This window comes from Rattus norvegicus, chromosome 10 (genome assembly GCF_036323735.1).
Source record: "Rattus norvegicus strain BN/NHsdMcwi chromosome 10, GRCr8, whole genome shotgun sequence".
In the NCBI taxonomy this organism is placed as follows: Eukaryota; Metazoa; Chordata; class Mammalia; order Rodentia; family Muridae; genus Rattus; species Rattus norvegicus.
Window position 1 is genome coordinate 92,532,459 of NC_086028.1, and position 23,902 is coordinate 92,556,360.

Below are 23,902 nucleotides of genomic sequence, written 5' to 3' on the forward strand. Positions count from 1 at the left end.
GAGGATGATAACCGTACTTAGCTTCCTGACCCTGACAATGCACCTGAAGCTGTAAACAGTCCTTGATGTTCCTGTCAACTCCTCATAAAATTCCATTTATGCTTTAAGCATGGTAGAGTTCTGTCGACAGCAATAAATCCTAAATAATACAGAAAGTATTTTTAAGTCTTTATGTACAAAATATACCACTGATTGAATCACGCTAGAGCAGAGGGTAAACATCTTGCCGAGCCAGCCAGCCAGCCAGCCAGTCATCCTGGGTACTGTCATCTTCTCCTGGACTCTGTGTGTGTCCGAGCTGAACTCTTGGGACCACTTATAACATCCTATAATAGCTTTCTGAATGCTGTCTGGGTTTAGGCTGGACTTCCTAAAAACAGAGGAATAGCAAGGGTGTTTTGAACAAGGCTCCTCGTGTACAGCCACAATACAGTGCTGCTCAAAACTAACCCCTGCATTTACTAGTTTAGTAGGAATAAAAGCAAGGAGCAACTTCATCTGGAGGGGTCAGAGTTGAAGATACAGGAGGGGAGAGGCCTTCACAGAGGGAACACACATCACCCAAGGGCCACATTGCTACCATTAACATGTCAATCTCTGCAGTCAGCTTGGTGCCTGTTCTATTGCAGCCTCTCTGGCAAGCATAGGCAAAGCGCAGAGGCTACTGACCCACCAAACAAAATGAGGAAGTAGAAGGGCTCATGTCTACAGACCCGAGGCTAGTTAGTAAGCATTAGGTAATAGTTGGAATTTCTAAAAATCTACAAGGAGAAGTCATTTTGACATATTGACTCTGACACTGCCACACTGGTATATATGACCATTTACCCAATAGCAATTCCCAATAGTCCATACTGTGTATAGCAGCAGAACTAGGTTGCCAAAGCAGAATGGCCCCTAGAAGAACCTTTCACACACGCTTCTCATTTCTTACCCACTGTCATCGTCCCAAGTCTACCAAAGAAGACCCTCCGCTATCTGGACTACATTAACTGTGGAACTCACACTCCCCTTGGGTTACAAGCGTAAGACCAGCCACAGCCAAAGCTGCCCAACATAATGCACAGCACAGAGACCCGAGCTTCCGGCCTAGACACAACTACGGTGATCGGATGCAGTTGCGGGCCAAGAGTTCTGGAAGTCCTCAGGTGAGCGTGAGCCTTATGCACCATATTAGATGGAGGTACTGTGAGCTAGGTATTTGGGAACAGACATGAGGGACCATGCTGTGTTGACTACTGAAGGGTGGAAGTGCAGCACCTGCTGGGTCCTATCTCTGAAGTAGCCCTGCTCTCTGTGAAGGCATTCCTACCCCATCTCAATCATATAGCCTTGCTGGAGCCATCAAGCCCTGGCCACGGAGGTGGACCAATATGATCCAAGATAAGCCACTCGAATTCCTTCCTCAAAGACTTTTGATATGGAGCGGGAGGAGGGCCTTTGCCTTTGGGCCACAGACCTTGGAAAGGCATGAAAACAAATTGCTGGTGCCACCTTACCTGCCACTTGGAAAGGTGTATTAGGAGAGAAGGAAATTATCACACAAAGATAAGTCAGTTCAAAAAGAAGGGCAAGGTAGAGAAAGGGAGAAAGGCTGGAGTAGAGGGTGGGAAAAAGACAGAAACAGTTGTTTATACCACTGGGCCCACTTACACCTCAAGAGTGCTTGGGCTTCTCAGTTATACAAGCTAATTAAATTCCCTCTACATTTACACTATTGGATGATGTCCTAGTGACTTCCATTAAAAAAAAAAAACAAAAAACAAAAACCCTATATCATGTATCAAGTTATACTCAAGACAAACTTAGAACAGTGCCACAAACTTGTAATGAGAAATTACTATAACTCTATGTATTATTTCTGAGGTTGTCCTCCTTAATAAGACACAACGTAATATACAGAGAAACCCTGCAGAAAAAGATGAATATAAACTTAACAACATAAAAATGTAAACATTTCGGACAGTAGAGAATTGAACACAAGAAAATAATATATAAACACTTATTTAAAGCAGATATTAATGACCACAATACATGAAGCAATCTTAAATATCCAAATTCCTATGGAAAAAAGTGAGCAGAAACAGGAATCATCAAAACACAGGCTATTAAACACATAAAAAGAAGCAACCGCATTTATAAGCAGGGATATACAAAGTTTCCCATGAAATACTTTCTTCCCACTGGCAAAAAGAGAAATGGTGTTAAACACAGGTGTGCAAACAGGGAAACATTCAAGTCTGGAGCTGAGCAGAGCTCCTCCCCTGTTGGTTGTCGAGTTATTAGCAGTACCCACTGTCTGTGAAAGGTGCCTACCATTTGACCAGCCAGTCATTTCATTCACTGCTTTCTACAGCGCCAGAGCACTTGCAGAATACACAGAGAGGTGTGGGGCTGGCAGGAAGAAACGCCATGGTGATAACCAAATATCATGCAGCAGCTAAAAAAATATGTTTATTTTTTTCCTCCAACATGAAAAGGCCCTACCACGTGTCACTGTGTGGAAAAACAGAAAGCCAAAACAAGATGGAGAAACACATGCAGAATGATCCCATTTATGTATTCAAAACAAACAAACAAAAAAAGCCAAAAAAAATTGTAAGCATACACATATGAATGTAATAGAAAATACAAAATACTGATGGTGATTCAGGAGGGTAAAAAGGTTTCTATTTTTCTCCTCTTACAGGATTTTATTTATGTGAAACAAAAGCAGTGAGCTCATGTTAATTAAAAACAACAAGAACAAAAAAAAACACACACACACACAAAAAAAAAAAAACCCCACAAAACACTAATTCTTCCCAACCTACTAAACGTTAGTTTAAAAAATTGAAAATGTTTGAAGAAAAAAAGAAAAAAGAAAAAAACCTCCTTGAATGGATGAGAGCACTCTTACCTATCTCTTCTTGAACAGAGACAGGTGTATGGGAGTCCCTTTCTCCAATGTCAGGATCATCCGCTGCCTTAGCAGAGTCACTCTGGGAGGAAGTGAGCTCGCTGCTGCTGCTGCTGCTGCTGCAGTTCTCCAGATTAGGCTGGCTGGAGGCAGTGGTGGCACTAGTGTTACTGCTGTCACATGTCTTGTGAGAGTCTTCTAGAAAAATAAAATACCTGATTTTTACTCTGAAAACCACAGCAACAGCTAAATGTCAGAAAAGCATTTAATGGCTGTAGGTGATGCTCAGGGTCCGAAAGCGAAGCCGACCGTGGCGGGATACTGAAATGCACTGTTAGTCCCTCAGTCCGGCACCTCATGGGCTCTTTCTCACCATCCAGTACAAGGCACACACGACCGTTCAATATTCTAGAGCTGAAGGAAAAGCAACCAACACAGCTACTGCACACAGTGCAGAGCAAGCACATGGGATATGGAAGGAGTGGTTTGCTGAGAAAAACACCCAAAGCATGAAGCGTATAGTTTTACATTTCTAAAGTTTTCAAATGTCTCTATTAAGAAATAGAATTGGAGAGGATTCTGTAGCAATAAGGTCTTCCGTCTAAGCGTGGTCACCTGTTCTGGGTGATTTTACAGCGTTACCAGTACACAGAAATTAGTACTAGAAAAAAACGAAAGCCACGGGCATTCAGAAAGTCCCTGTCTGCATTCCTCGTTGTCACTGAAAAGGTACTCTCCCTAACACTAAGTAATGACGGATGGATGGACAGATGGACAGATGGATGGACGGACACTGCCCAGTGAAGAACAAGCAGATGATGCCCACAGGAAGTGGTTTAGATCTGACGGCACCCAGTATGATGGCTACCATAGCATAAACAATACAGGAGATGTAGCTGCCTTTAAACACATAGAAATATGTCCATTAGCTCAACCAAGAGAAATGCAAGCTACGGCTCTGCAGAGGGCGCTGTGCTCACACCTGGGATCCCTAAGGCAGGGAGACTACAGAGAATGACACCAACTTAGGCTCAAATAAACAGCTAAGCACAATAGCAGGGGGCCTAAAAGAAAGGACATCAGTGCTACCTGCTACTCTACTTGCCAAGTTCCAGGCATGCGGTAAATAAATTAATGCTGTCTTTCAAAATACCCCACCCCCACCTTTCAGTCCAGCCTGCTTCCGTCTGAGCCACAGGAAACATTCTGGATCGCTGACTGCTCCTTATGGTGGTTGCCACATCTGTTCACTTTAACTGGGTGCAGTTTTAGATTTTAAATTTTCATATTAAGCCTGGGAAGACGGCTCAGCTGGTAAGACGCTTTCTGTCTCCTGACCTCCAGAAGTCCTGTAAGCTGTTCTGTGCCCTCTACTAAGATGCCGTGGCACACCGTAAGTAAACAAATGAATATATAAATAAATTTCAGGGGCTGGAGAGATGGCTCAGTGGTTAAGAGCACCGACTGCTCTTCCAGAGGTCCTGAGTTCAAATCCCAGCAACCACATGGTGGCTTACAACCATCTGTAATGAGATCTGATGCCCCTTTCTGGTGTGTCTGAAGACAGCTACACTGTACTTAATAAATAAATAAATCTTTAAAAAATAAATAAATAAATAAATAAATTTCAACCGAGAATCTTTCTAGCACTGAGGCTGCAGACACAGCTCAGAGCTTTAGAGCACTCACTGCTCTTCCAGAGGACCTGAGTTCAGTTCCCAACACCCACATCAGGTGGCTCACAACTGCCTCCAACTCTGGCTTCAGGAAGCATGTGTGCTCATCAGGCATACATGAGACATTTACTAGTGTCAAACTGGTACTGGGGCTGTAACTCAGCAGTAGAGGGCTTGCCTCTTGACCATGGGCGCTGGGTCCCACATCCAGTACCTTCTGAAATTAGTCAGTTACAAAGGTGACACAACAGCAAAAACAAATTGTAAGCTCCAACTATAGCAGTGTGGAGGAAAACGCAAGCACTGACAGCAAACCCAGGAGAAAGCCGGCATGGAAGGCCTTCAGAAGCACAGGGGTAAAAAGCAAAGGAGACCAAAGGGAGGAAACAAGAAAGGTCAGGAGTTCATAAGCTACTGAAAGCATGCAGTAGCTGGGTGTGGAGACCAGAGGAAGGTGCTGCAGTCGGTTCTCTCCTGTAATTCTATGTGACTTTCGCAGACTGAACTCACATGGTCAGCCTTGCCCAACAAGAGCCTCTGAGCCATCTCACCAGCCCCAACATGATCTGAGACAAGCTTCTCACTGGCCATTCTTCCCAGTACTGAGATTATCCACCATTACGACAGACTTACATAGGTTCTAGGGTAAGACCTCAGGATCAATGGCTGAATTATCTCCCCGGCCTGAGAGCACCGTTATTGTTTAAAGTGTATGTGCAGACATGTATGTGCCACAGCATACATGTGGAGTACATGACAACCCTCAGAGGCTGGCTATTGCTTTCTGCCGTGGGTTCCCAGGCCTGAACTTAGCCTTGTACGGACAGTACTTTTACACTGAGCCATGTCGCCACTCCCTAAGATGATTTTTATGACGAAACAATAATCTCATTTCTAGAGACGGACAGGGACAGCAGAGGAAATGTACGCCAGTCTCACTCGTGAGAGAGTGTAAAGTCCCAGCCAAAGTACTAAAATTACGACACAGTAATGTATGCAAAAAATAATCACAGCCACGCCGCAGTTAATCACGGACCATGAGACTGGAACACTCAAACAATACAGGAATTTTTGCTTTAGTAAAGACGGCCTTAAAGGGGAAAGATCTGCGCCAACAAACAAAAAGTACACAAAGGACAGACACTTCATAAAAGAGGAAAACCAAACGACCTGTGCACATACGCACACAGATGCAGACACACACATACACACACACACACACAGATGCAGACTCACACACATACACATAGACACACACACATATAGACACACAGATGCAGACACACACACAGATATACATAGACACACACACACAGTCACACATACACACAGACGCAGACACACACACACATACATACACAGACGCACACATACACACATATACACAGACAGACACACACTCACATACATACACAGACACAAAGACACATATACACATACACATAGACACACAGACAGACACACACTCAAACATACATATAGACACATAAATATACACAAACACACACTCATACACATATACACAGACGCACACACACACATACACACAGATGCAGATGCACACACACACTCACACACAGATACACACACATATACACAGATGCAGACACACACACACACACACACACACTCACTTGCATGCACATGCACACACATACATTCTATGTCTTCAATAGCCTGCTAACTACAGGTACAAACCACAATACAATAGCCCCACATGCCATCTGGAAGGTTCCCCTATACTCCTGTCCCAAAGGGGAAGAACAGATGACAGTGTTGATGCCACTAGCTGGCAATGATGACCTGCAGCCAGAGCTCTCTCTCACACTGTGAGGGAAACTTCAGAGACTTACTACAGTGTGTGTCGACCTGCTACAGGTATGTATGGAGGCAAATACATACTACATTAAAGACCAGGAAATCCACGATGAGGTTTATGCCTCTAGAAATACAGGTGCATATGTAAAAGATAGATAGAGGAATAACCATAATAGTATTGTTCATGAAGGCCCCCACTGGAAACTTAAAAACTATCATTGGAAGCTGGAGAGATGGCACAGCAGACAAGTGTGCTTGTTCTTGCAGAGGATCCAGGACTGGTTCTCACCGCTCACACACTGGCAAACAGCCTGTAACTCCAGCTCCAGAGGATCTAACACTGTCTTCCAGCCTGTTATTTCACAAGGCACACACTATACATACATACTGGGAAGCACTCACAGATACACAGCAGAGTACATAAACGGTTAGGTGAGCATCAGTGTATGAAAAGGATAAACGAACCATGCTACGTATACATAGTGGGGTGACAGGAAAAGATGATGGATGCTCTACCCGTCACTGGATATTTTAGTTCTTACTGGTATCTTATTAAGTATAAAAGAATTTTTAAAATGAGATACCAGATAAAAATGGAGACTCATACCCTTCATCCTAGCTCTTGGGAAGCAGAGGTGAACAGCTATCTCTGAATTCAAGACCAGCCTGGTCTACACACAAGTTCCAGGCCAGTGAAGACGATACACTCAGACCTTGTCTTGAAGGAAAACAAACAAATTTTAAAAAACAGACATTAAAAATTATACATTGAGGTCTGGAGAGATGGCTCAGTGGTTAAGAGCACTGACTGTTTTTCCAGAGGTCCTGAGTTCAATTCCCAGCAACCACACGGTTGCTCACTACCATCTGTAATGGGATCTGATGCCCTCTTCTGATGTGTCTGAAGACAGCTACAGTGTACTTATATAGAATAAATAAATCTTTTTAAAAATGGTACATTGAAAGGCCAGGCAGTGGTTGTGCAGGCCTTTGATTACAGCACTCAAGAGGCAGGGGCAGGTCTCTGAGTTTGAGGGCAGCCTGATCTACAGAGTAAGTTCCAGGACAAGCAGGACTACATATAAGAATCCTGCCTCAAAATAAAAATTAATAATAAAAAAAAAAAAACACACATACACAGTATCATGATTCACTTCCCCCCCTTTTCTCTCTTTTTAAAGCAAAATCAGAGACTGAAAAGGTGGTTTAGCAGTTAAGAACACTTGCCTATAGTTTTAGATTTTTTTCAAATCCTTCTTTTAATAACAGTTCTTAAATGCTTTACCTTCCCTTCTAGGCTACTGCCCACCAGAGGTAGTGAAAAAGAAAGGCTATTAGGACACAGGGGAAGTGGACCTGTTCAGAAATTGTTCTTTGCAACAAATCCCATATGTGCTGTCAGGAAATCAACGGTTCAGTTCACAGGATTCAGCAGTGGCCGCTTGATCCACTTGCAAATGCTGCACGAATACACCAGCAGTCCAGGTCAGCAGTGGCAAGTCAGCAAACACAAACCAGCAGCGGTGGCCCGGCCTGACCTAACAGAAACGGCTAGGCCTCAGCAGCATGGGCATGAGTCAGCAGGAGGAAAACAAGACCACCCGAGACTGCAGAGGTTCTGGGCTGTGCCTCTCTCAGTGAGGTGAAGGTAGTGAAGATCAGTGAAGACTCCAGACCAAGAAGCACTGCAAAGCCAGCCGTCAAGTCACTTCACCATGGGTACTCTACACTCCCTCCAAACATCACTCCTCCCTCAGCATGTGAGTCTCATCAGCTGACATCACTCTGCCAACCATCCCAAGTCCACAGAAGCAGCAAGAAGCCCCCCAGCGCACCACCAGAAGGTTTTTGGTGCGTTTGCTCTCTATGGAGTCATGACAAACAGAGCTCAACAACACAATGCAAGGAGAACCAATACATGCATGTAGTTGGCAAAGAATCCTTCACTGTGTGTCCAAACCATACATTTCCATTTCACTTGCCCCTCTTGCAGAGGTCTCAAGTTCAATTCCCACACCTGCATGGTGGCTCACAACCAACTCCAGTTCCAGGGATCTGCTATTCTCCTCTGACCTCCTCCAGCACTAGGTGCCTGATATACATAGATAAACATGCAGCAAACACTCAGATACTCATACATATGAAAGACAATCTAAAAATTATAAAAACAAAAGGACAAAAGTGGCACTGGTGGTCTTAGAGACACCCGTCTGTCTCTCCGGTGGGTAGGTGCGCCTGCTGGCTCCCTGTGTGCTCACTCATTTACGAGTTCAAGAAAATTTAACTGACCCAGAGTCTCTCTCCACCTAGTCTGACAGTATTATTGTATCAAAAGGCTTTATTCAGTAAATATTGTGTCTAAACATATTCTGCAAGTCTGAGAAAGAGACAAGTGAGGTGCTCCACACCGTGGGTGCTACTTCTAATCTGTTGGGCAACTCTCCCACCTCAGACCCCAACAGCCAGCTGACCCACGGAGGTGAGGACAGTGACTGGTTTGGTTCAGGGCATCACAGAGTACACCTCACCCTCCCCAGGCACAGAAGAGTAACAGCCACTTGCCGGATAACAGGAGCTGGAAGCAGAGCAGTGGGAGAGCAGAGCATCCCCCTCATGGCTAGAATGGTCGTTACAGCTATCTGAGACTCACCAGAGTGCAGTCTACTGTGGCCAGGGTTGTGTATTTAGACTACTGAGTCTAAAACTTATTACAATATTAACTGCTTGATAAAAACAAAACGCGGGCTGGCAAGATGGCTTAGAAGGGAAAGGTGCTTGCGGCCGAGGCTGTCCTTGAATCTCTACATCTGCTATTACATAGGCACACGCATACACGTGCATACACGTGTTTGCCCATACCCGCCCACACAAGACAAATCGTGTAATATAACAGCATGCAAAGGCTAGAATCCAAGGATCTAAGTGATCAAACTCAATCAAGTCTGGTTTAAAAACAGGTCAATTAGGTCAGATTTACATTAAGTATTGATCAATCTAAAAGAACGATAATTATATTTAAAAAGTAATAAACATGGAAGGTTTTTTTTACATTATTTCAGCAATAATGCTCCACCTTCCAACTTTTAATCCCGAATATATAAACTGAGAATAAAACTGACCAAAGCCTAGAACTCAGTCAACTCTAGAACCAAAACTATGGACCTGCGTTTCTCCAGCCCCTTGAGAAAACAGTCCCTGGGAAATTCTACCCTCTCACTGACAACTTGTCTTCTAAACAATTCTAATTTTAACGAAGTTAATATTCAGTCAAAATCTTCCACTCCAGTCTCTCCTTACATGAGTAGATTACGCAGATCTCGAGTCTAATCTCTATGGCCTCCCCAGTGAGCGCCCCAAACAGCAGCTGCCAAGTCTACAGTTTCCTTTCTGTGTTTTGACACAGGGTCTCCCTAAGTAGCCCTGCCCAGCTTAACGCTCACTATGCAGGGCCCTGAGTTCCTGACTGCCTCAGCAGCACCAACTACATATGGCTGACTGCTGGGGTTCATGTGAAGCCTATGCCTGACCTAAGCTTTCCCTGCGGTTTTCAGCAACTCTCAAAGCTGGTTGCCAAAAACCCTTCCCATTCCAATCAGAAACATGGAGGCCCTTCAAAGCCGAGTGGCACTGGTTTAGGGCAGAAGCAGACCTAGGCTGCACACCTTTTCCACACAACAGTGTTTCCAACACACCAGTCAGATCCCAGTATCACTAACACAGCAATACCACACTCAACCCTGCAAACGGGAGTCTTAATATATTCACAAAGAGGATTCCCTTCCACCATGACTTTGAGATTTTTGATGCTCACTTTCAATCATCTGAACTAGATATGTAGGATTATGCATGCTGCTACGATAAAAATACCACTGGACTTTTTGAAAAGCAAAAGGTCATAATCACATTCTTAGTATATATAACTTACTCCAAGTAAAATTTCAACATTAAAAAGGTTAAAATTGGAATTATTGGTTAACATATCAATGCGCCTTGCAAAAATGTTGGTGATGATGGATTATCTACTAATTATGATCTGACATGTAGCACTACATGAGCATGCAAACAGAAAATTAATGTGTTAGTATAACCAGAGCCACAAGGGCCAGGTCACTCAACATGGAGACACACATTACTATGTGAGTAACTCAAATCAAAGTCTCGGTCAGGATGGTCTGGTGACCAGGCACACAAAACCTTCCAATACACACAAGCATGAGGGCTGAGAGGGAGTTCCAGGCACTAATCGCAAGGTATCTGCCAAACATCGGGTGTTAGGTGACAGTTTAGCAATCGGGAGTGGCACTGTGAGCAAGCGGCATGGATGGATGCAGACCGTCAGGTTCTAGGTGACATGCAGCTTTGACTGCAAAGGGAAGGGTCCCCCATTACAGAGGCATTGATATGCTGCCCTCTGTACCTGGTACATCCGGGGGGAGCTCAGATGCCACCTTCTTCTCTGCCGTGCTGCTATCATGGGTTTCTGAGAGCCAGCCCTCGGGGCTCCTCCCCTCACAGGGAGTCTCCTCTGAAGAAGCATTTCTTGTGTTGTCACCAAGATTTGCTGGTACAGAGTTACCTTTATCCCCAACTTCTGTTGGCTCTACAGCAAAACGCACAACAAAACTTTAAAGGTATGCTTTACGATTGACTTTGGACAAGCGGCCACATTCAACCAACTAAAAAACCATCAATCACCAAAAAAAAACCTGCTTCTAAATACATAAAATAGCCAATTCTTTTTAAAAAAAAAAAACAAACTGTTTCTCTTTGACGGCCATTTTAAAGCAAGTCAGACTCTGGAAGAGCTTTGTAACGGGTCATCCAAAAATAAAGAGTAAGATACTAAGAATGTTTTAGAATTAATTTTTTAAAAGAACACATTTTAACATATACCATATATAATCTGATATAAAATAGTAACTTTTCATCAATAAATTTCACAGGATGTCAACTTCCAACTTCTTAGAATATAAGTATTATATTATTGCAAATCCGTCAATATATAAACTCATTTCCACAGATGTGATTACAACAGATTCTCTTAAATATCTTTGGGAATCAAAAATAGCCATTTGCAGTAAAAATTCCCACTTTCATTTGGCAAGTAAAATTGAAGCATTAACAAAATATTTCTCTGAACCAAGTAATTCTTTTACCCTCAGGTTTTCCTTGCCCGGGCTCTTCCTCCAGGACTTTGCCGTCAGCGTCCTTGTCTGGGGACTGGTCCTCCGACTCCTCCCTGCTCTTCTCAGCACCTTTGGAGCTGTCGTTCTCACCCTCATTCTTGTCTTTTTCTGTATCTTCTGGGTTCTGATCACAGTCAATATCTTCCCCTCTTTTGATTCTTAAGGAGTCCAAAATTTCCTCTGTAACAAACAACAAATGTAATTGTTTTCTTTCATAACTAAATATAAAATTACTAACAAATGACACTTATGAATTTTAATGTCTGCTGGGCTTAATGGTGCACCCAGGGCTGGAGGCAGGTGGAACCTTTGACTACAAAGCCAGCATTACCAACATAGCACAACATAGCATGTTCCAGGACAGCCAAGGGCTACATAGTGAGACTTTGTTCCAAAAGAAGGGGAGCGGTGTTAATATCCATATTTTTAAGTCTTTAAGAAAGAAAACTACAGGGGCTGGAGACATGGTTCAGTGGTTAAGAGCACTGGCTGCTCTTCCAGAGGTCCTGAGTTCAATTCCCAGCAACCACATGGTGGCTCACAGCCATCTTTAATGGGATCCAATGCCCTCTTCTGGTGTGTCCGAAGAAAGTGAAGAAATTTATTTATAAGAAGGAAAGAAAGAAAGAGAGAGAGAGAGAGAGAGAGAGAGAGAGAGAAAGAAAGAAAGAAAACAAACTACACCAGCTAGAAGACTTGAATTCAGTTCTCAGCACTCATGTCAAGAGACTCTCAGATCTCCTGTAACTCCAGCAGATCTAATGCCATATTCTGGTCTCCAGAGGCAACCACGTACACACACAGATAACCACACACGCGCGCACACAAATAAATAAATATTTTTAAGATCTTTAAGGCTACATGCAGTGGCAGAGACCTTTAATTTCAGCACTCGGAAAAGAGAGGCCAAGTAGATAAGCTATGAGTTCCAGGCCAGCCAGGGCCACACAGTGAGACCTAACCTAAAGTGTGTGTGGGGGATGGGGGAGCACACAAAATAAAACATATTTCATTTACAATTAATTTAACTCGGTGAGCTTTACTTTTTAAAAATAAATGCTAGTAATAAAAATCAACTTTCTTTGTGAAGATGAGATGGCAAAGGCAGAGCGCAGCGATCACACCTACAACCCAGGCACATCTGGACTACATATACAGCAATCAATATACAGCCCCAGTGAAAGCCAGTGAGGGGCTTAAAATTGAAACTGGATGTATATATCACTGTCACATCGGCCATGAGCAAACACTCCAAACTGACATAGACTCAGTCTATACAAGAATCAAAAACCGACCTGCAACCCAATAAAGACCTGAGGTGAATCTGCTCCCTGATCCTGAGTAAGCTCCCTAGATCTGCAAACCTCTACTTTCCCAGTATAAAATGAGCAGAGCCCATATGGAAACACTTCTTTCTGAAGCTCTGTAACTTTTCTGAAAGCCACTAGGGCCCAGCTAAGGGTGCCCTCTTTCAACGTGGGCAGGGTGCCACCATGGCATGGTACCAGCATAAGAGAAACAACTATGAACACAGGGACACTAACCAGACTCCTTAGTTTTTAATAAAATAAATTCTCAGAAATGAGTTCTTGTTACAAGGCCCAAACTGGGCTGAAATTTGTAATTCACCTGCCTCAGGATCCTGAGTGGCTGGGATATGCTACCATACCCACAAAATTAAGCATCTTTTCTTGTTAGTTTGTCTGGTTGTTTGCTTGAGGTGGGATTGTCATGAGGCTCAGACTGGACTCAAATTCAGTGCTGTATCTGAGGCTGGTCTTGCAGGGGTCAGAGGGTGGTGACACACGCCTTTAATTCTAGTACTTGAGAGGCAGAGGCAAGAGGATCTCTGTGAGTTTGAGGACAGCCTGGTCTACAGAGCAAGTTCCAGGACAGCCAGGACCACACACAGAAAACAAAAACAAACAAAACAGAACATCACTTTATCTTACATGTGTGTGTTGACCTGTATGTCTTTATATGGGCTACATGTTTGCTTGCTGTCTTTGGAGGCCAGGAGAAAGCGTTAGAGCTGGAGTTATGAATAGTTGTAAACTGCTACGTGTTCTGAGAATTGAACCTGGGTTCTCTGCAAGAACATGCGCTCTAACAGCTGAGCCATCCTCTAGCCCCTAGCCTTGTACTCAACAAGTGCTAAGACCACAGGCATGCACACCACCTCATTCTCTAATACCATTAACTTACTGCTTGAGCTGTCTCAGCTTTGACCTTTGAGAGCTTTTTCTAAGTTCCTTGTCCTCTTCATGTGTCTTATCCATACACCAGTTCAACTCATCCTTACAATCCAACTTTTTGATTTTCTGAGACAGAGTCTGTGCAGCCCTAGCTGTCCTGAACTCCCTCTGTAGACCACAGTGGCCTAAACCTCAGAGATCCACCTGCTTCTGCCTCCTGGGTGCTGGGTTTAAAGGTGTGTGTTACTCTACCTGGCTCACTTTTGGTTCTTTTATGGTGAGAGAATGTTTGGAAGCTAACAATCTGGGTCCCATAACACGGGGAATGTCTGCACGTTCCAATACGTGCACGTGAGACTGGGTGTGTCCTCTAGAGAATCCATTTAAAGCAGCTTCCTCGTGGGGATAAAGGGAAGCCTGCCATTGCTGTGTGAAGTCTACACAGACAAGAACACAGCGTTCCCCTTGTGGATCTGCAGCCCTTGTCTCTGTCCCTCCCTCAGCAGTCCCCAACTTCATCTTGGTTGTCTTTCTTAAACTATAGTTATCAGGCCCATTTTTCCAGAATTAGAAAACTGCAAGAGACTGAGGGTGAGCCTCAGTAATGCTCGTGTAGCCTGTGAGCCCTAACATTAGCGAGACAAGCAATACAAAACGCCTTCTGAGGGGTTGTCTACAACAAGATGCACTAAATGCTGAGGACACAGGAAACAAGACCTGTGTCCACTTGACTGTGTGGGTGGGAGTAATCTGGTGGAAATAAAGTGTTCTCTACAGTTGTCTACAGTGAGGAAGGGATGCAGTGAGGACACAATGAGCTAAGTGAGGTGGACACCCTTCATAGTCAATACCCTGACAGCTGACACTGGAAGACCATGATGAGTTCAAGGCCAACCTGGGCTATACAATAACTGGAACTCAGCCCGAGTTACACAGACCTGTCACTAAACAAACAAGAACTATATGACTTGTGGGTCTAGGGGGTACCATCGGTGACTGAGGCAAGGAGCAAACACTAACACACAGCATCCTGATTTGCTAGCCTCACTGAGGGAAACCGTGAGCTAGAGAATCGGAACAAAGCACCAGGCATAAACTTGGACATTTCCAAGCTTGTCTCCAGTACGACAAGAGCTCAAGAAGGACTGGCCTCACCGTTAGCTGCCGCTAGGAAGGACTTGTTGCTTCCACGAGCCTTGTTGGTCAGGTCTTCAGTTACGTCCATGTGCTGCTGCATCTCCTCCCGAATGTCTTCTAGAACTCTGCACAGCTCTGCTTCCCAGTAATCTTTGTCTAGACAGTCTATTAATTCTGCAAGCTGGACCTTTGTGCTGTAGTACCAAACTTTCTTTTCATTTTCATTTTCTGTGTCTTCTTCTCTGTTGTGAAATCAGGGAAGAAATATATCAGACACAAGATCACTCACCCAACAAACATCTACCCACCAGGTTCAACCGTGTAATGCGCAGACTGTGCTGACGCCCACTCACTGTTCATCTATTCAAACCCAAATAACCTCCAATAACTTGGACTTCTGTACCCACGACTCCTAGATCAAAATAATGTTCTGCATTAATGAATAGAGAGGTTACTTGCAAATACCTAAACATAAAACAAAAACATGACTCCAGAGTCATGGTCAGAGAGTTCTGCAAAGAACAGCCCAGCCCTCAGGCATCTCTACTGTACCAGCTTCGTGAGTGAGAATCTTAACCCCTGAGTCTTAGGAAGTCTTACAGCTTGGGACGCCACACAAGCAGAGAGCACACCCACACACTGTTACACAGGCTAAACTAAGCCTGGGCTTTGTAAGAATCCCCCTTAATTCAGCAATGTTCTCTCTCTCTCTCTCTCTCTCTCTCTCTCTCACACACACACACACACACACACTCACACACACACACTCACACACACACACTCACACACACACACAATCTAAGAATATGAATCAGTGTGGAATGGTCAAGGCCTGGGTTCTAATCTGAACATTACCAACTGGAAAAGATCTGGCTCTGAATGGGCTTGGTCCCTTGAGATAAATGGCATGGCCATGACAAGTTCCCTCCAAGCCACTTATGTCCCTCACTTGTACAGTGAGGACACTGGCCATCAGGCCACGGCAAGATGTGGAGGTCTTAAACAAGAGCCTCTATGAGTAGGAGCATCATTAGTGATTGACACACACACACAACATTATTAAGGCAGTGAAAATTTAGAGGAATTCCACGAATGTGTTACTCAGTGATTCTGAAGGAATATATTAATCATGTATTAATTACCAAACATTTAGGGAAAAAAATTCACACAGTATTTTTCCTTTTTTGGCATCTGTACAAGCACAGGTGCAGGCACTCCACTCCATGTGTGAGTGCAGGTCAGAGGTGAATGTCAGGTATCCTGCTCCATATACCTTGTCTAAGGAAACGAGCTCTCAGCTGGACCTGGAACCCAGTGATCCTGTCACCGCCCACATTACACAGGCTACAGCATGGGTCTTGGGTACTGGGATCTGAGCTCAGAGCCTCAGGCTTGTTCAACAAGTGCTCTTCCACACTGAGCCATCTCCCCGGCTCTCACCCACACTTATTTTTCTTTTGGTTTTTATTTGTCATAAATATAAAACTTACAAAAACATTTTTAGGGTTGGGGATTTAGCTCAGTGGTAGAGCACTTGCCTAGCAAGCGCAAGGCCCTGGGTTCAGTCCCCAACTCAGAAAAAAAGAAAACAAACAAACAAACAAAAACATTTTTTAAAAACTCTGCTCTACATGTCATTCTAATAGATACTTCTAAGTTCATTCTCTTGCTCCCTCCCTCCCTCCCTTCCTTCCAGTGAGCTCTGGTGAAGTTTCATGAAAGAAAAACTCCCCGCTCTACTTCCCCCGTCTGCTCTGGCAATGCCTCTAATATCAGGATCACCTGAGTCAGCGGTAGACGGTGTGCACACTCAGTGTAAGCATTTCTCACACGCTTAACCCCCATCAATACGGCTGTCATGGAAGAGATGGGCGACAGTTTTGGCCAACACGGCATAGTATTCTATTTCAGTCAAGCTGGGCACTTGTTGGCAAGGACAACCAAGCCTGTCTGATTGTCTTCGAAGAATGTTTGTCCCAAAACATAACTTTCCACTTTTCACAACAAGTAAGTCTACAACTGATCAGCTCTGGAGACCTTTTCATCTTCTTTGCAGCCACCATCTTCCTGCCTGAAGTGCAGGACAGCCGTCAACCAAGAGCAGCCGCCAGCCAGGTGACCGGGAGTAAGACTGAGTTCTTATGACTGGTATGGAAACGATCGTATTACTCTCATTTCCAAAGCTAACGATGCCAGTCTTCTCAGCAAAAAGACTGATTAAAAGTCCCTAAACACCATGCTGTGTGAAATACTGACAGTTTCAAGTGCTTAGTGAGTTCTGACCTAAGTTATAGATAATCTCACCTTTTATTTTCTAAAGTCTCAGTCTTACAGCTTTCTTGTTATAAAGTTAGCTCATGCTCTCTTTCATTCTCTCTCTCAGTCTCTCTCTCTCCCCCCTTCCACCTTCCTCCTTCCCCTTCTCCTTCCTTTCCTCTTCCCCTCCCTGCCCTGTGACCTGACTGGCCTTGAATTCCCTGTCTCACTTCCCAGGTGCTGGAATTAGAGCCATGCAGCACTGCCTGGCTTATGACCCTCTGAGGACAGAACCCAGGGCTTCCTTCATGACAAGCATGCAGGCCCTTTACCAACTGAGTTACACCCGTGTAGTTCTTTTCTTTAACTGTTACATTCTTCTTTATTCAGAAACATGGTCATACATCACATGATGGCATTTCAAGTCCACGGATGGAACCCAGACAGTAGAGGTCCTATACAAATATGCAGCCAGTGGCACTAGCTTAAGTTCATTCTATAAGGTTCACGCTACTGAAGACAAGCTTACCTGTGATGCTTTTCTCAGAATATATCCCCACTGACAGGTAGTATGTGACTTGCAGCTCCACATTTCAAGTGAACGTAAGCGCATGCACTGTTTATGCTGAGGACCTGCCAGCACCTCCACCAGATGGCTCACAACTGCCTGGGACTCCTCCAATTCCAGGGGATCATCTAATGGCCCCCATGCTGGTCTCCATGGACACCACACTTCTGTGCACATATCCATACACAGATACACACACAAATACACACACATACACATATGCCACACTTGCACCTGTGAAGGCCAGAAGACAGCATTGCATCCCTGGAGCTGGAGTGACAGGAGTCTGAGCCCCTAGCATGAGCTGGCAGCAAGCTCTAAACCAATGTGCCCTCTCTCCAGCTCCCCATTCTGTCAACTTCCTCAAGCAACCCACAAACTACTGAAAGGTTCCCTAACAGCTAAAGGATATGTGGATCTATTCTGGTCTCTGAGGAATTTCTCTACAACAAACTCATTGCTTCAGGCACAAGTCCATTCTGCACTCAGTTGCTTTTAGTAAGTTTTTACTTATAATGAAATGACTCAAACCTGTAGTAACTTCACCAATTCGCTGACTCTGCTGCTAGCAGGATGTGGGTTATACGTAACACCTCCCCCGTGCACGTCCTTCAATCTGCTCACAGCATCCATCCTTCTCATTTCTCTTCTCAGGCACGGATGTCACACACCTACACCCCGCCTCACCCGAGTACTCTACATTCCTCACTCCCTGTTAACACCACTCTAAAAATGGGGTGGCAACTACCTCTGACTCTGCTCATCAAAAGCACATACTCCTCACACTGACGGCTTTTTTTCTGGAAGTAGAATAAACTCGTTACAAACACAGTAGTGAAATAGTAAGCACAAGGCTGAGGCTGTCAGAACAAGTCACCTTCCCTACAGATGTTCCGGGGTCATTACAGGTCATCTAAGCATCGCCTCTGTCCTAACTGCCAGCGCGACAGCCACCTCTCTCCTGTACAAATGCACGCTGACCATTATGACTATCTGGGATTGGAGGAAGCTTTGGTTCTCCAAGGCCTGCGAGTTCTCCCGGGTCACTGGAACTGAACTGGTCCAGCTGCCCCAAGAGTGCTCACTGCCAAGTGTCCCCACTGTTTCACAGGGTGACAGGAGAAGACAGAGTAGGAAGGGAAACCTTCTTGCCTAAGTACAACTGTGAGCAAATGGGCATACTACAGGTGTACGCTTTACAGCTGGACTCGAACTGCCCAGACTGAGTGGACTGAGACTCCGGAGCCAACGGTGAGTCTGAAAGTGACTCACAGGAAGTGCCAACAAAGTCACAGAAGAGTAAGAGCCCTGTCATGGGCTCAATACTGGCCTCCAAATCCAGGCCCACCTAACCTTGATTGGGAGAAGTATTTACCTACAGGGTTTGAAATGAAATCACCCAGACTCCACTGACCTCACAGAGGAAAGGAGGCGGAGCAGGAAACATAACTAGAGTATCTGCCAGGTCTGTGCAAGACCTAGAGAGGACAAGGAGGCTCCCTGAGCCTTCAGAAGAGCCTGGCTTCTGGACTCCAAGCCGTTTGATAAAGTCCTGTTTCTGGTGCTTTGCCAAAGCAGCCACAGCAGATGCCCGCATCTCAGTACCAAGAAGTAGAGTGCAGCTGCAGACAGCCTAAGAGATGGAAGACGGATGCTAAAGAAAATCTTAGGAGCTTGATTGAAGTAAAGGAAGTCAGCCAAGGAGACAGGGCTGTCTTCCCCACAGCCTTGCTGGTACCGTTAGACCTGACTTCTAGTCTTCAGAACTGACTTCATTCCCACTAGAGGTCTGTCATGGTGACCCTCCTCTAACAGAACCAACAGGGCAGCAACTACTGATGACCAGCACTGCCAGGTCAGGAGCACTTGACCTACAGTCTCACCATCTTGATTCCTTCCTGGTCTACCACAGGTCATGTGATCTTGGGAAAGAACCGGCCCCCCTCTGCCTTCCCCACAGAGAACACTGACAGTCCTTGGAACAATGTACTTCGGTAGGGTTACAGTGTGTAAGGGGTGGGAGGTGGGGCAGAGATGGCTCAGAAGTTAACAGCCCATTCTGTCCTAGCAGAGATCTGAGCTTGTTTCCCAGCACCCACGGTAGATGGATCACAACTGTCTATAAATCTAGCTCCAGGCATTCAGACACCTCCGGCTTCCATGGGTGCCTGCAGGCAGGCAGGCAAGCAGGCAGGCAGGCAGGCAGGCAGGCAGGCAGGCAGGCAGACAACACACACACACACACCCCCACTTAAAAAATAAAGGGCTGGAGAGATGGTTCAGTGGTTAAGAGCACTGACTGTTTTTGCAGAGGACCCCAGTTTCATCTCTAGAACACTCACGGTAGCTCATAGCCACCTGCAATTCCAGTACTAGGGGATCCAACATCCTCGTCAAACCTCCAAAGGTATCAAGCACACACAAAGTACACTCACAAATACAGGGAAAACACCCACACACATAAAACAATTAAATCCTTTAAAAAAAAATGCACATACTACCAACCAATGAGTACACATGCCTATGAATTTCATGAAGTCACTGTTTTTTATAGCTGAGTAGCACTCCATTGTATAAATGTACCATTTTCTGTATCCATTCCTCTATTGAAGGGCATCTGGGTTCTTTCTAGCTTCCAGCTATCATAAATAAGGCTGCTATGAACATAGTGGAGCATCTTTTGGGTATAGAATCGTGCCCACATCTGGCAGGTCCACATCTGCACTTTGCCAGTCTATAAGCAGGGCCGTGCCTGTGCTCATCTACATCATCCACAGGGCCTGAGGGTCGGCCTTCAGCACCACAACTGTGCTGTTTTTACAGATGGGGCAGATTTCCTAAGCACTTCAGGATGTGAGAGGAGGAGTTCAGGGGCAGAGAGGGTTCTGAGAAGGCAAGGCACAAATGAACAGAGATCTGAAGGACAGTTGGTTTTAGGTGGTGAGAAGGGCGCTGAATGTGTGAACCTGGGCTACAGGGTACATGCTGATAACAGGAAAGGGTTACTTAGCTTAGAGAAAAGGAAAAACATCATAAAAATGTTTTGATCATCAGTCACTCACTGTATAGTGACAAGCCTGTAGTATCAAGACTGGGGGCAGAGTGGGGTAGGGGTGAGGTCAGAAGTTCAAGGTCATCTTCAGCCTTATACAGATTCAAGGCCAACCTCAGGAGAGAAAGACAATGTTTCAGAGCTGGAGAGATAGCTGATCGGTTAAGAGCACTGACTGCTCTCCAGGACCCACGTTCAATTCCCAGCATCCACATGGCAGCTCACAACTGTCTAACTCCAGTTCCAGAGGATCTGGCAACTCATGCTCATGCACATGCAAGACAAAATGCAATGCACACAAAAATAAATAAAATAAATAGAGAAGCTGTCTCAAAGAAAAGTGTTAAAAAGATGACTTCAGGGTGTGGGAGACATGGCTCAGTGGTTAAGAGCACTACCTGCTCTTCCACAGGATACAGGTTCAGTTCCTAGCACCTCCATGGCGGCCTTCTGTAACTATAGTCCCAGGCAATCTGATGCTTCACATCCGGCATACAAGCAGTATATAGATATACATGCAGGTAAGATACCCATACACATAAAATAAAATTAAAAAAAAAAAAAAAAAAAAAAACAAAGACGACCAGCTAACTGGGAGTGTAGGTAGACGGTTAAGTTTCCTAGAGCCTCGTCTGGACACAGCATCTGCTGGCACAAGTCCATACGGTTGTTCCCTCGTTACACGTGTCACTAACCTATACAAGTAACATTTTAATGCTCACTAAATAAAGGCAGTGATGGGGATTTCCTATGAATTGCTAAGACTGGAATTAAAATACAGGGCCTCCGAGAGTCAACATTTTAGATTTCTAAGCTTCCAGGGAAAAACTCAACTTACAGAGGGTTGACTGAAGTTTACTTGGCTCTGAAACCTTCCCAAGCTTGCATATATACTCCACCACAAAGGACGCTTAGCCTGAAAGCATTTTAATCTAACTTCCATAAATGATGCAAAGGTTTTTAGATTTACTTCTAATTATTGACATAGACACTTGGTATCATACCACTATGATGTTTAAAGATCCCTTACTGATGTTACACAAAAAAATACCCAAAACATCAGGGCATTAAAACTTACTGTATTTCAGGTTGGTGGTGCTGGAATCTTAACCCCAGCATTTGGAAGGCAGAGGCAGGCTGATCTCTGTGAGCTCCAGGGCAGCCTGGGGTACCTAAGGAAAACCGTGTTTCAAAACCACAAAACGAGAGCTGAGAAGACAACTGGGAAGGCTGAGAGCACTGGCTGCGCTTACGAAGGACCAGGGTCCCCTCCCCAGCATCCACATGGAAGCTCGTCCGGATCGAACAACTTTTCCAGCCTATTCAGACACCGGGCACACATGACAAACACACATACAGGCCAACACCCATACACATAAGAAAGAAATGAATCTATTTTTTTTCAAAACAAAATACCAAAAGAGAAACCCATGTATGTTTGAGTGATCATGTTTATGTTCGATGCACTTTCCTATACACCAAGAAATCAGATATTAGAGCTGATAGAAACCAATGTTATAAAACATTCTTTCCAAGCTAAAGTTAAGTGAATGAATTTGCTATTCCACTAAGAGACTATTTATTTAAGTTCACCAACTGATTAATCCACAAGTACTTAAGGTGTAAGTCCTTCAGCCACTTGATTTCCATAGTTCATGCACATTCACCTTCAAACTGATGAGACCTCTCCGTTGACAAGCTTTCATCAGACATGCTCTCCCCAGTTATATGCATTTGTTTTGTCTTTTTTTATATTTTTAAAATATGTGTGTGTGTTTTGTCTGAATGTCTTTATACCATGTGCATGCAGTACCAAAAGAGGCCAGAAGAGGGCGTCAGACACCTTGGAACTAGCGACAGGCAGTTAGCAGCAGGGTGGGCGCTGGTCCTCTGAAGAGTAGTCATTGCTGGCACCTTAACTGCTGAGCCACCATCTCTGCCCCACAACATAGGTTTTAAAAGCTAAAGCAACTCAAACTGCAGACCTTCAAAGTGACTGTTTAGAAGCTAGACTGCAGCACACAATAAAGTTAGAAACATTTCTTTTTGAAACTATTTTTAATTTTAACTTTCTGTGTGTGAGAAAGAGAACTCAAGTGTGTGTGTGCGTGTGTTTGAGTGTGCGTTTTCAGTGTCTGGACCCCAAAGGTATCTGCTCCCTGGAGCTGCAGTTACAGGCAGTAGTGAGCTGCCAGCCAGCATGGGTACACTTTAACTACTATTAGAAACATTCTTACAAACAACTTCAGGTCCCACCTGCAAACAGCTATATATAGGGTTGAGAGCAAGTTATTTAATTTCCCTTAGCTTTAATGTCACCATCTATAAATTACAGACAAGTATAAAAACCTATACTACAGCACTGTTGTAAAGATTAATTAAAGAACTGTATAAAAATGCTCCGGACACCCAGTGTGAGGTATATTAGGTACTATTTTTACCTAGGTAATTAGATACTATTCGCAGGTTTCTAAAGCTAGAAAGACAACCTAGACCAGACAGACCAAAGACATCAAGGTGCACGTACACGTGCACCAAACACCTTTGGTCTCCACGTAGAAAGAACAGCTCAAGAAAGACAGAGGCTATGGGAACCAACATCTAAGAGGCCAAGGAAGAGGCTGGCGAGAGACCCAATGCCCCAACCAGTCAGGGCAAAGAACCATTAGATGTTCTCTAATGCTCCCTGCACATGAAGGAGTGAGAGAGAAGGTGCTTATAAAGAAGTTATGCTAAAGAATACTTGGCTCATAACCCATTGTGAGCTGAGGCAGGAGAATCTCAAGTTCCAACCAGCCTGCCATAAACAGCTATTATAGCTTGCTTCAAAACAAAACAAAACAACCAAAACCAACTTTTTTAAAGACATAAATTCAGGATAGAGGAAAGACAATTAAAAAAGCTGAAAGCATGTGGTCATATGATCACTGCCAATGTGAAAAGCCAGAAAGCCCAAGCCCAGCGGCTGTGACTCCTCACTCCACACTCTCAGCAGGGATTTGGGGGTGGGGTGGGGGGCTGTCTATGAAACAGACCTAGCTACAGGTCTGGTCTCTAGAGAATAGAGTAGAGCTGAAATTCTCTGCATCAAAAGCCTCCATCCTGGTGTGAACAA

General features: G+C 44.5%; 1 protein-coding gene and 1 long non-coding RNA gene across 24 annotated transcripts in view; one reads left to right on the forward strand and one right to left on the reverse strand.

The window, feature by feature from the left end:
• Bptf (bromodomain PHD finger transcription factor) overlaps positions 1-23,902 on the reverse strand; it is a 102,479-nt gene that overhangs the window by 52,452 nt on the left and 26,125 nt on the right. For 13 of the 21 annotated variants that reach the window (NM_001127535.2, XM_039087419.2, XM_039087418.2 and 10 more), the window contains 4 exon segments: positions 2,900-3,097; positions 10,811-10,993; positions 11,550-11,759; positions 14,930-15,153. In NM_001127535.2, the coding sequence (NP_001121007.2) occupies positions 2,900-3,097; positions 10,811-10,993; positions 11,550-11,759; positions 14,930-15,153 (815 nt within the window). 21 annotated transcript variants of the gene reach the window in all.
• Positions 16,833-22,218, forward strand: LOC120095194 (uncharacterized). Of its 3 annotated transcripts, none has more exons than XR_010055847.1 (2): positions 16,833-21,308; positions 21,876-22,218. It is a non-coding gene; the product is annotated as an uncharacterized LOC120095194 (long non-coding RNA). The 3 variants fall into 3 exon arrangements; XR_010055846.1 differs by having other exon boundaries at positions 16,833-19,729; XR_010055845.1 differs by having other exon boundaries at positions 18,788-19,590.